The sequence below is a fragment of the Cyprinodon variegatus genome, unplaced genomic scaffold (assembly GCF_000732505.1).
Source record: "Cyprinodon variegatus isolate N-32 unplaced genomic scaffold, C_variegatus-1.0 Scaffold774, whole genome shotgun sequence".
NCBI classification, from domain to species: Eukaryota; Metazoa; Chordata; class Actinopteri; order Cyprinodontiformes; family Cyprinodontidae; genus Cyprinodon; species Cyprinodon variegatus.
The window spans coordinates 213328-226487 of NW_015151227.1; the positions used below are offsets into that span (position 1 = coordinate 213328).

The window sequence follows — 13160 nt, forward strand, 5'->3', positions numbered from 1 at the left end:
TTACACGTAGCTTACCTTTCTTTGTGCTTTCTTTCAAGGTGTTGATAAAAGTTGGACGTAGTCCCTACCGTCTCTGATAGTGAAGCACTGCAGAACTTACATTGCGCTGTATACTTTTTTCTCAATGTTGCTTTACAAATATATTCTTTATGATTTAAATAGCCGAATTTTATAACCGATGATTTGGCCGACATCTTATCCCATTCTCATACAACCACTTGTGACTATCAATCAACAAAAAAAAACATGCATTTACCAATGAGACAGGTTATTACTTGGATTTGAATCCAAGTATCCAATAAAAAGAAGGATCTTAAAGAAACTGATAATATTCCGATGATTAGCGTTATTTCCACAGTTGTGGTCTTGACCGGTCTTGAAATAAAATGCCAAGTCCTCAGCGCCCGAGACAAGACCGAGACCAAATGCGGTCAAGTCCGAGACGAGACCGAGACCATCAAAAAATGGTGTCGAGACCAAAACCGATCTCAAGTACTACAACACTGCAATACATAATGAGGTATTTTACACTCACTGTTGTTGGAAGGACTTTTATAGGGTTAACACTGACAATTTGACTCTGAATTTTACTGTGTAGCCATCCCTGTAAGTGGAGCCCTATTTTTAAGTGGTATGCAGCTTGCAGTAGGGGCCTGTGTGAAGGTAAAATAATGGCAACATTACTGATCATTTCTTATAGCGCAGGAGTTCAGAATCCTTTTAGAGTTCTCTCTTCTGCTCTCTTTGCACTTTTTATTGGAGACTGATATGAACATGGAGGATTGATAATTCTGTTTCTCTGTAGGCTTGGTCTGATGTTTTGAAACATGGTGACAATGAAAAAGACCTGCTGAAGACTGGTTTTCAGTCTTTCATCGCAGAAATCAAAATGTTATATTTCAAAATGACCGGGTATTTCATTGACTTCATGACTCCTTGCATTAAGGTGCTCAGACTCTTTAAATGAGAAACTAAAGAGGGGCATAGCATTACAGACCCTCCACCATGCTTTACAATGAGAGGATTCTCCAATTCATTTCCAAACCTGTTGGAATGTTTGTTGCAAAAAAAAAAATGTTTTACCTGATCTAAGAATTTTGATTTACTGTCTAAATGATAAATAATATTTTTCTTTTGTTTTGTTGTTTTCTCTTTAGGGCAATTTTAAATGTGATTGCTACTGTATTATTTGTATTATACTTCATACTTTATAGAACTGGTGTCTTTCACTGTGGAAATCAAACCGTTAACTGAGGTATCATTAGATTAAGGTTTGTGGTCCAACAGTTTTATTTGCTCTACTACCCACTATTATCATGTTTTTGTCTATACTTGCTTTTATTATGATATTATTTTTGTCAGGTCTAAGCACCTAAAACATCATATAGGGAAAGAAAGAAGGCACAAAGACAATTAATTTAGTTTTACTTGCGAGGAGAGTAGGAAGAGACTGTGGAGTTTACAAATCTCCAACCCACTCTGCGGTCCCAGCGTTCTCCTCACTATTTATTGAAATCAGTGGTCCCTGGTTACAACAGCTGAGACTACACTGGGGGGGAAACAAGATAAGGAACTCAGACTTGCAGTCTCAGTAAACATATCCTCTAAATCTCAGGGTTCAGTCAAAGTTTAAGCTGTTGAAACTGTTCATCAAAGTTCAGCAGGTTGAGTGCTGCTCGTAAATCAACCACAACCTCCCCAAAAGCAAATCTACAAATCACAGCATTCTTCAGGAAAGATGGCTATGAACACATGCACATAGCACACAGCTTTATGCTTTTTAACACTACACAGATACATTTATATACAATTATTATTGTGATTGTGGGAAAGATTGCTGTGGCATGCAGTCACTGCCATACAGTTACCCAAGAAAGACTGTTAAAGAGTACTTAACAGTTGTTGTTTTTTTAAATTGTCACTTATTTAGAGTTCATATCTCCCAGCCCTAACATACTCAAACAGATCTTAGAATTATCTTAACTTTCGAAAAGGATGGGAATCGAGTGTCATTAACCATCTCAATGGTTTACATTTGTGATGGTAGGACAGAAAAATTCATTAATCCTTGAGACTTGGTCAGCGCTCTGCACGGTTCTCTAACAGACCTTTTTTTTTTTTTATTCTCCTTTGGCCTCCTCCTCACTGTGTGCAGTGCTACTGGTTATATGACTCTATCCATTCCTGTTTCCATTTGCTCCGTTTGTTGTTTTTTGTGCTTATTACTCAATGATTTAATTTCATGATAAGATTAAGATCAAAGAATTGTGTAAATATTAATTTAATTTGATGTGAATGTTGACGCATATATGCACAACAAATGACTCAAATTTTTTTAATAAAAAAAAAATGCAAATGCTGGATTGTTTCCACATGGGTTTTCACGGATGTTTTTATTTCCAGCTCATTGCGATAACGAGTGTCACAAACGGGCAGCAGCGGAGAAATCAGTCTGCTCAGCGGCGCATACAGACACACTAATAAAACAAATGATGCTTTTTCCATTCCAGGTCATCCGGCATTATGAGTCAGCGGACAGAGCGCCGGGGCATACACGTGGACCAATCAGACCTGCTGTGCAAAAAGGGATGTGGTTACTATGGGAACGCAGCGTGGCAGGGGCTGTGCTCCAAGTGCTGGCGGGAGGAGTACCAGCGGGTGCGGCAGAAGCAGATCCAGGACGACTGGGCCTTGGCAGAAAAGTAAGAGCAGCTGGTGCCTCACTAAAATCCTCCCCGAGGAAGAAACGGTTAAACATGCTGAACATGTTCCGCATCTTCACAGCTTTTCCATAAGCTTGTTTATACCAGAAGTGCCAACTTCGCCCACAGCCTGAAACTGTTGACCGCTCTCCTCACTGAGCTCTCTTGCCTTTTTGCCCCCCCCCCCCCTGCTGCTGCAGGTTGCAGAGAGAAGAGGAGGAGGCGTATGCCAGCAGTCACGCCGTCCACTCCCAGTCCGCTCCAGGACACGCCTCCCTCACCCCCTTCTCCAAGTTTGAGGAGAAGAAAACCAACGAGAAAACTCGAAAAGTGACGACCGTGAAGAAGTTCTTCAGCCCTTCGTCACGAACTGCCTCCAAGAAAGGTGCTCCTTGATTTTTTTTACGGGATATTTTTAGTTTACCTCACACCACAATGTTTGCTGTTTTTTGTTTTTACTATGCTGCTGCTCTTCAAAACGTAATACAACTTAAAGGAGCCTGAGTTTTAATGGTTTTACAAACAAAGCCTTGGCATAATTATAGTTTTATGTTATAAACCAGGGATTTCTAAACTTTTAAATCGAAAGAGCCATTATACCCTGAGCCTAGCAAAATAAAAGTAGTTCAGAGCTGCAAATAAATACTATACAACTAAATACTACACAAGTATTTTTCTTTTCTGCAATATGAGATGCATTGCCAGTTTATTTGTATTTTTATTTTTTAACCCTTTAACATGTAGGCCCAATCCCAAACCTGCCCATAAACACTTCTCCTGAGCACTGACCCTCCGTTTTCGCATTCCCGCAGAGGGTTCAGCCACATTAAAGGTCATCCCCCTACGTAGTGGTTAGGGTGAGTGCATTGTTCAGCCCTTAGATAGCAAGTCTGCATCAGTGCAGGCTCGCTGGAATTTGGCAGCAGGTGTAATGGTGAACTAAAACACGTTTATTGAAATGTAAGTTCTGCTAGTTTGTGGCAACTTCGTCACACTGACAGAAAATCACAAGTAATGAAAAACATACAAACATAATTAACCCCTAAAGAAAAGGTCCTCTTTGAAACAGTTTTATTTGACTGCATATAGTTTTTTTTTAAAAAGGGGCAACTGTGCCACAGAGCTAGAGCCATGCATATGTGTTGTCATAGCGGGAGTGCTTTCCTTTTCCATTTGAGGGAAGAAGCCGTCCCATTCTCGGTTATACCCCCTTCATCAATCAAGGAGCCTTCCACAGCTACGAATGAGACTTGATAGTTAAGGGTTAATGGTCAGGGGGCGGTTTGGGATTCAGCCACAGCGTGAAGCTCTCTGAGGCTCATCTTTACATGATCAGCCTGATATTTTTGTTCTTGAAAAAACCTAATTTGTACAATCAGACACAAGAAGGAAACAGAAAACTATAATAAGTGACAAAGAAATGCTTTATTTATTACAAATGACACAATTTCTTTCTGTATTTTTAATTATTCAAAATTGATGATTTTATTTAGTTGTTGAAACATTCAATGACAGCTCTAGTTTCAAATACATTCGAAAGAAATTCTGTAAATCATTTCACATTTTAGCCTTTAAAGGAAATAAGGAAAACACATAAACATTTCCTAAAATGGAAGCCTGGATTTTCCTTTATAGGATACTCTTATGTTAACAATAAGGCGTGGTTTCCAAACCAATGACCAGAAGTATAAATTTAAAAACATGTTTCTGGTTTAATTTCATTCTGTTGTGAAAATCCAATTCAGATGTTATTTATAAGTCTGCAAAAAGCTACTCAGAATGGTATTTGTTAATATACTATGTTCAAAATCATTAGTTTTTTTTTTTAGCCACTGGGCAACTCTAATGAAAAAATCCCTCAGGATTGTCCTATATTTATGTATCCTACTACTAACAGAGCAGCTTCTTTGTCCCTGCTGAAGCAAGGCATCACTGCAACATGATGCTGCCTCCACCATGCATGCATGCACAACACTTTCCACTTTCTTTTTACAATGATTGCATGTAGGCAATTAGCAAAGAGTATAATCCCTTAACCTCCCCCTTAATTTCTTATCAGAAACACAGGAGGGAAAGACACCAAGTCCATCGATCAGCCGCCACGCAAGCTTTGATACAGACCAGGTGTCTAAAGACTTTGTGGAGTTCTTGAAAAACCTTTATAAACCCGGCCGGGAGATCCACAAGCAATGCCGGGCCTTTCTTGTGAGCATGTCAAACAAGAAGGTGGGTTCTACTCCGAGAGGTTTCTCCATGTTTGCACAGAACCATTACAAAGGCATAGCCAATCTCTCCTTTCTTGTTTGAACAGGACCTGGGTGCAGACGAGCTGTCAGAGTGCGTTCAGGATTTCTACCAGAGCTTGGCCGACCGCTTGATTAGTCACTTTAAAGGTGAGCACGTCAAAGTTCTTCTAAATAGAGCATGAAGAGTGACCACCACCAGATGGCAGCACCATTAGGATCTCATTCAGTTTTCTTCATCAGGCTCCTCTGAATCGGTGGAGCAGGTGATGGACCAGGTGGAGAAGTACATCATGACCCGGCTTTATAAGAGTGTCTTCTGTCCAGAAACAACGGATGATGAGAAGAAGGATCTGGCCACACAGAACAGAATAAGGTGCGCTCTCTGGGTTCTGATCCTACCACAGAAAAACAGTGTAAAGCATTATGATAATGTGTGGAAAATATGTTTTTCCGCTCGGACTATAAGTCTCAGAAAGCTGCCTTTAACCTTTAGCCATCTGGTGTTGAGGTTCATTACACAGCTGCCATTTCTAGCCGGGCTCTTCGTGTTTCTGCCGGCTGCATGCGTTAGCGTCCCGTGGAGGGGAATGACAGCAGCAAATGAGAAGCTGGCATCATATGCTGAGAGCTAACCTTTAGGGTTACATCTTCTGAACACAGTGTGATGATGGGTTGTCTTGCAGGGCTTTGCACTGGGTGACCATCCAGATGCTGTGTGTGTCCATGGATGAAGAAATCCCCGAAGTCTCTGAGAATGTGGTCAAAGCCATAACAGGTGGGAAAGAGGTTTCCCCAGAAATCTGGGTTCATTTAGATAACGATTTATGGTCTATAATTGGGATAGATTTATATATATTCAAAAAGGATTTTGTTTTGTGTAAATTACATTTAATCTCCTTTGATCTTAACATATAGTAACTATCAGCTGCTTACAGGTTATGTACCAAATATTAAAGGTAGCTGTCACAGAACTTAAAAAACAGTCAAAAAGCTTCCTTAGCTTTTCTTCATTATCCAGGCATCTGGTAACACACCTTTTTTTTTAATTACCCAGGTTCACACCTATTCTTTTTTTCCGTTAGCCCAACTTAAATTTTACCTTTTCTCTATAGTTGCTATGGTTTTTTTTTTTATGTTACCGTAGTGTGTACCTGCATGCTTCCTATTGCATTTTAGTTTGCTGCCGATGCACATGAAAATTAATGATATTACTTCTTGTATAAATCTAGAATGTGTTTTATTATTACGAAAACAACAAACAAAATTTTGCAGAAACTCCCAACTAAAATAAAGCACTGACAAAGATTAATAACACATGTGGTACATATAAAACACCCATAGGATACAAAATAAAAAGAAAATGTCTTATAAAAAATATTAGAAACACCTGCAGAACTAAGAAAGACTTTGAAGAAAAATATGTTCATAAAAGAGGGAAGAGAGGAGTGCTGAGAACTCACCCTGATTTAAATGTGGGTTTCCGTTTCCTCACCATCTGGGGCCTGCTGGTGATAAACTCACTTGTAACTTTCCGCAACCCCCATAACCAACAGGTAATTTTAAAGAAGGGTAATGATCATTATAGAGATATTTTAGTTAACATTACAGAACCTGCAGGTTTCAAAATGTTTGATTATTATCAATCAAGAAAAACCAGTTGACCAGTTCTTTAAGTTTCCAAGTTTCTGTAACCATATTTTCTTGAGCCATGCAGATATGATTTATCCTTTTAGGACTGATTTATTATCTTTTCCAAGAAATCAACATGTTTCTTCTGATACAATGGATTAAAAATAGAAAAAAATAAATATTTATTAAATTTTTTCGGGTTAAGTGACTTGCTGTCAGCTAGAAGGAAATCATCAATGCAGCAATTACCCAATTACTTGCCTATTTGGTTTGTTAAAATCAGGTTTTCACTTTTATCTTCAGGCAGTAAATGATACTATATGGTTTAACACCAATATACATTTAAACTAAAATGATTATCTGTCCCCTGTATACTGTAAGCTCATTAGTAGATTGTGTTACAGTAGTAAAGGAAGGCCTCTTGTTTTATTTCAGACGTCATTGAGATGGACTCTAAGAGGGTTCCCCGGGATAAGCTTGCCTGCATCACACGCTGCAGTAAACACATCTTCAGTGCCATCAGGATCACTAAAAATGAGCCGGCCTCCGCCGACGACTTTCTCCCTGCACTCATTTACATCGTGCTGAAGGCTAACCCTCCACGGCTACAGTCCAACATCCAATACATTACACGATTCTGCAACCCCAGCAGGCTGATGACCGGAGAGGACGGATACTACTTTACCAACCTGGTCTGTTTTTACTTCTTGCCCTACTTCAGTTCTAATTAAAGTTGGTTTACAAGGCACGGGCTGGTTTAATGAGGTTGACTTGTTTCTTTTTTTAAATCTATTAAAAATTAAACAGCATTGAGTTCAAAATGAGCTAGAACTGTCATCCAGCAGTTACAGTTTAAGTTACAGTTATAATTTTAACTCAAAATCAGATCGAGTGAAGGTAGGTCAGTAAAATAAAGTAAAATTATACACATGTTCATTCCCTGGAGGATTTTTCTGCAGGTTTTCTGCTGTGTGTTCTCTGTCCAGTAGTCCCTGAACTTTTAAGCTACTTTCTTTAACTTTTAGGTTACGTTATTTGAACTTGAGGGTACATTGATAGATCTTAGATGTCATTGAAATTAAACTTTTTGGTCACCTTTTAGATTTAACCCTGAACCAGGTAGTTACTTTTCTGTACCTATTACATAGGATACCTTCCGGAACTTTTAGGTTGTGTTAATTGACTTTTACATTGCATATAGCTTATATAGATCTTAGATGTAATTAAAAAGTAACTTTTCCGTCAGCTTTTGATCTCACGCAGAACACTTTCCTTTACCCTTTAAGACAGATACTTTCCAGAACTTGGAAGTTGCATTGGTGAAACTTAGCATTAAATTTAGAGAGCTTAGAGGTTATTTTATTGTGAATTTTGGGTTACCTTTTGGATCTGACGTAGAACTTAGTAATTACCTTCCTTCCCCATATAAGTAGGGTACTTTCCAGAACCTAAGAGGTTGCATCAGTGAAAATTTGCATTACATTTATAGAGCTTAGATGTGATTTAAATTTAACCTTTTGGATCTAACCTAGAACTTAGTAGTTACTTTCCTTTACCTTTTAAGATGGATACTTTTAGAATTTAGAGGTTGCATTAGTGAAACTTAACATCAAATTTGTAGTGCTTAGAAGTTTTTTACATTTAAGTTCACTGTCACTATTGAATCTAATTTCGAACTTAGTGGTTGCTTTCTATGAAATTGTAGGGTACTTCTACAACTTACAGATCACTCTATTAGAACTTTACATCACACTTGCATTGCTTAGAGCTTATATGTATTCAACTGTTTGGTCTCCATATGGATCTAACCCAAAACGTGGTAGTTATTTTCCTATTCCTCATAAGTAGAATACTTTCTTGAACCAAGTGGTTACTTTGGTGAAACTTTACTTTATTTGGTTATCTGCCATTTTTTGGCTCTGGCACAGACCTTAGTTGTTACTTTCTTTAAAGTTATGAGGTAGTTGTGGAACTTACAGGTTGGTCTACTTACCTTTCACCTTTCAATGTAATTCATAACCTATAGGGTACTTTCTAGAACTTAGAGGTAAATATATAGGGCCTTTACATTCTTTTGTATGGCTTAGAATTTATTTTAACCAAAGTTTGAACTCTTTGGTGAGTTTTTTGGGATCTAAAACTTAGTGGTCACTTGTCTTAACAGAAATGATACCATCTGGAACTTAATGGGTTTACTTTACATTACATTTGTGGAGCTTAGAGGTTATTAGTAAGTTGTTATTTCTCACTTTTGGATCCATCTGTAAGCTTATGGTTTACTTTCCATTCACATGGAACGTAAATTTATACCCATATTTGCATTTTCTGGAACTCATTTATAGCTTTCCAGAACTTGCAGTTTACTTTATTAACATGTGCCAGTTATTTTAATGTAACTAAGAGGTTTGTTATAACTGAATTTGGAGGTTACATTAATATGACCTACTATTTTTAACAGAACTTATCATTTTTGTCATTCAGCTTACAGGTTAACCTTCCTAGATATTTAGAAGTTACAGTTACTTTCCCTAAACCTGTAGGCCGCTTTTGTAGAATAAATTATGTTTTGTTTTTAGGCTTGCTTTGTTTTACCCCACATTTATCAAAATGAGACTAATTTCGTATAACTCACAGATTACTACAGAATATATTAATGACTCTTATTACTGCTGACAGGCTTTATTCAATGTTATAGATTCCTCTTTGGAGCTTACCTTTAACCCTTAAAATACAGTAATAGAATCCAAATGTCGCTAATATGCAAAATATATAAATGGCATAATTTATATATTTTGTTTGTTTTGGCATTAATTTCCCATTTGCTTAATGTATATAAAATACATATTTATTGCTAATTGTTTTACATTTTATTCATTTCATTCCTCCATGTGTTCCACACAGGTCTGCATACTTTTCCACCATGTAATCATTTGTGTAGCAGATATCTGGTAGTGCAGAACAGTAGATCCCCTTGATGAAATATTAAGTTGGCAATTCAGCATGAGGTACAAAGTTGGTCACTGCTTCGACACAGCCCCCCCAAATTGCTGAATTGCCAACTTAATATTTCATCAAGTTCCTTCCATGCCTGTTAATGAACCATTCATTTGATTCAGGGATGTTGAAGCAGAGAAAGGTCTAAAACATTCAGAACATTGTCCCCCACAGGCCGGAGATGGAGACCTCCATTCAAGCTGAAGAATACAAATCAGTGGAAAATGTGTCATGAATATTTCATTATGTGAGGCAGGATTTCAGGATTGCTTAAAATACATATCAGACTTCTTTACTGAGATCCTCTGTCTCTAAATCAGGATTTCTTTAAGCTAAATTAATGTAGTTTTTATTAGGGCTTGTAGGTATGAATCAACAGCTTTAATACTTGTTTTTTTTTTTTTATTTCAGTGCTGTGCAGTGGCCTTTATCGAGAAGCTAGACGCTCAGTCTCTCAATCTTTCCCCAGAGGAGTTTGAGCGCTACATGTCGGGTCAAGCTTCGCCCAGATTTAGCAGCTCAGAGGGGACGTGGCCCGACGGTTCTCAGGGAGTCGGCACGGCCGTCACCAACCCCGTTCTGGCCCAGCTTAACACCAATCTGGAACTGCTGTCGGGTCTCTGCAGCCGACAGGAGGCTGTGATGGAGGCAGCCCAGAGCCTCCAGAGCGAATTCCTCTCCTGGACTCAGAGTGTTCAGCGGGAGGTGAACGACATCCTGGAGAAATATCCTCTGGAGATTAAGTCCTCCAAGGTTTCCGCCATTGATGCCAACAATGTTGACAATGAAAACCTGCCGTCGCCCATTAAACCTCAGGTGTTTGCTGGTTAGAGTTTGCAGAGGATGGAGTAACATTTCATATTCTTCTTAGCTCATCTTACTAAGATTTTAGCTCTGTCGGCACCTAAGAAGCCAGCTCACACCAATCCTTTCCATTTTACTTGGACCTAAAAACAGGCTTAGTGGTTGTATCATCCAGGTTTAGATTTTCATGTCATTTTTCAGTTTAGCAGTTTGATCAATATATTTAAACGCAAAATACAGTGATTCCATAACATAAAAAAGCTTCAGTAATGCACTCTGGCTCATTCATCCATTAGTATGTGAGTTTAAACTCTAAAACTGATGCTAAACGTTTGTTTTTAGTGGTTTTTCTAAGCTTTTAAAAATTACTATGGGACAAATATATAGTGTTATTGAAATGAAACTTGATATAAGAAGTTGAACCAAGCAGCTTAAGCAGAGGCTACTTAGTAACAAAGAAATACAAGTTAGTTAGTTAGTTAGTTAGTGTTGATAATGTCAAAAACAATCGCATTAACATTGAGTTTTAATGACACTCTATTTGCTCCCTTTCTGTCTTTTTGTTTTTTAAAGTGGCATCCTATGGCATCGTAGACACCATTTCTATTTTTAGATTAGTATTATCTAATCAAAAATATACTTTTAACACTGTGTTAAAGTTCTGTAAAGCTATCAGGATGGCCTCTGTAATGATTATTGCTCCACAGGCTCCTACGCAAGACTGTAAGGTTTGGAAAAATCTGACATTTGATTTGAATATTTTCTAGCTTAGATTGAGTGTGGAAAAAGAGATTTGATGCGAGGAAAACTGTATTTCCTTATTCTATCCTTTTTTAATAGAGTATGCCAAATTGCTACTCTTACCATCAGGACAGCTGTTTTCAGATTTTTATTTTATCAACCCTACTATTTACATATTTAAAGCCTGGGAATTGTAAAAGCATTCAGGGTGGAAATCACCAAATTCTGAGTCTGGAAAAATACGAATTTATGGAATGAAAAATCATCAGGATCCCTGGTTAATGGTACTGTACCAACACCTGCTGTTTAAACAAAGCAGGCGAAAAGAGCTCCTGAAAACACCCACGTTTGTGTTTGCATGTCTTTATCTGAGGCTAGTTTGACTTTTGAAAAACACAAACATGATCTCCTTTCTCATTTAAGAGAGTAGCAGCTGCAACAGGTCACATAAAAAGCAGAAGCACTCCATTACTGTTAGTGTCAACGTTTCGTTTTAGTTCATGTAATGTTCAGTGATATATATATATAAATATATATATGTGTATATATATCTATATATATGTAATGTATAATGTTAAAGTAGGCCAGTGTTGTCTGATTTCAATTTAAACTACTGCTGCTTCAGTTTGTTCATCATCATTTCACAGTTGTTGTTTTTTTAATGGACTGTTATTTTAAAGGAAAGGGAAAATTGCACATGTAAAAGCCTTTAAAACAAATCATTTATATCGTTTACTGTACATTTCTGTTTTTAAATCCAGACTAGAGGGATTTTAAGGTAGTTTCAACTTTTCTAAGCTATTTTTAAATGTTGTTTGTGTTTGTTTTTTTTGTTTGTTTTTTTTCCATTATTTATCTGTGCCACATACATTTCTCATTGTTGATAGAATAATAGAACTATCGTTAAATTCTGACAAAAGACCAGATTTACAGTTTAAATAATGTATTTGAAAACCCACAGTGCCCATTTTTTTTTTTATTTACTTTTTTTTTTAAGTAGGATCATTTTCTTCATGTCTGTTTTTTATGAGTGCCATTTAGTGGGAAGCCTATTTGAAATGAATTAACTTTAAAAGATTGTTTGAATAACTTTTGTAATGGCACTAATTCTAACTGACATTGACTGATTTAAATTATTACCAAAACCCTGTTTAAAAGTACGAATGAAGTGATTTTAATTTGAAAGGATAGTTTTTCTTTCATTCTATTACAAGAAAAGGATGATAATTGTGCAAATCTGTGGTTCATATTTCATAATTGGTCAAAATGTTTTTGCTGTGGTGAAATAAAGAAATTTAATAATGCATAAAAGTGAGTCCCAGTTGATCATCTTTATTTTACATCATAATTCTGCATTGTGTCCTACTAAAGAATAAGTTAAAGCTTTTTTCTTGGTAATCCTTTTGATTAGAAAGTTTTAATGTATCTGAAGATATAAGCTGTTTGGTCATTTTGATCATTATTCAATTTGGAGGAAAAAGGAAAAGCTTTCAAGCCTGAGAACACAGTCCCAACTGCGAAGTACGGAGTTGGTAGTATCATGTTGAGTTACTGTTTACTGCATGAGGGACTGTACGCTTCAATAAAAAGATGGCATCATTTAAAAGAAAGATATAGTGGAGGTTTTTCTTTTTCCAGGTGGATTATTAAAACAGGCGATCCTCCTAATTGCCAATCATTCTGGTGATATGTTGACGTAAGGCCGTCCTACCTGCTCGTCCACAGGTAGCTATTTTTTTCTGTGCATGCGCACTTTCAGGCATATATCTGGTGTGCTACGGATTCAGCTCACCCTCCTCACGTGGTTCTTTGAAAATGGCAGAGGATCGTAAGAGAAAAAGTGTCTCTGAAGTGTGTGAGAAGAAAAGAAAGGCCTCAGGAGAGAGAAACAAGACCCGAGTGTTTTTGGAAGATTCTTTCACGCGATGGCGTAGACTGAGAGCACAGGTTGGACTTCCCACTGACGCCTCAGTTGCAAATGTTCTACTTGACATGTCAAGTTTGGCATGTTATTTAGAGAAATCCATTTCACATCACTGCTAGT

At 37.4% G+C, this 13160-nt stretch overlaps 1 protein-coding gene across 1 annotated transcript in view; it reads left to right on the plus strand.

The window, feature by feature from the left end:
- The window catches only part of rabgef1 (RAB guanine nucleotide exchange factor (GEF) 1), a 16898-nt gene extending 5235 nt beyond the window's left edge, over window positions 1-11663 (plus strand). Inside the window, exons 2-9 of the mRNA XM_015396055.1 lie at window positions 2511-2702; window positions 2903-3087; window positions 4762-4928; window positions 5014-5095; window positions 5189-5321; window positions 5632-5723; window positions 7013-7269; window positions 9983-11663. Coding sequence (XP_015251541.1) covers window positions 2524-2702; window positions 2903-3087; window positions 4762-4928; window positions 5014-5095; window positions 5189-5321; window positions 5632-5723; window positions 7013-7269; window positions 9983-10402 — 1515 coding nt within the window. The 5' untranslated portion in view covers window positions 2511-2523 and the 3' untranslated portion in view covers window positions 10403-11663. The remainder of the gene's footprint in view (window positions 1-2510; window positions 2703-2902; window positions 3088-4761; window positions 4929-5013; window positions 5096-5188; window positions 5322-5631; window positions 5724-7012; window positions 7270-9982) is intronic.
- Window positions 11664-13160: the final 1497 nt, after the last annotated feature.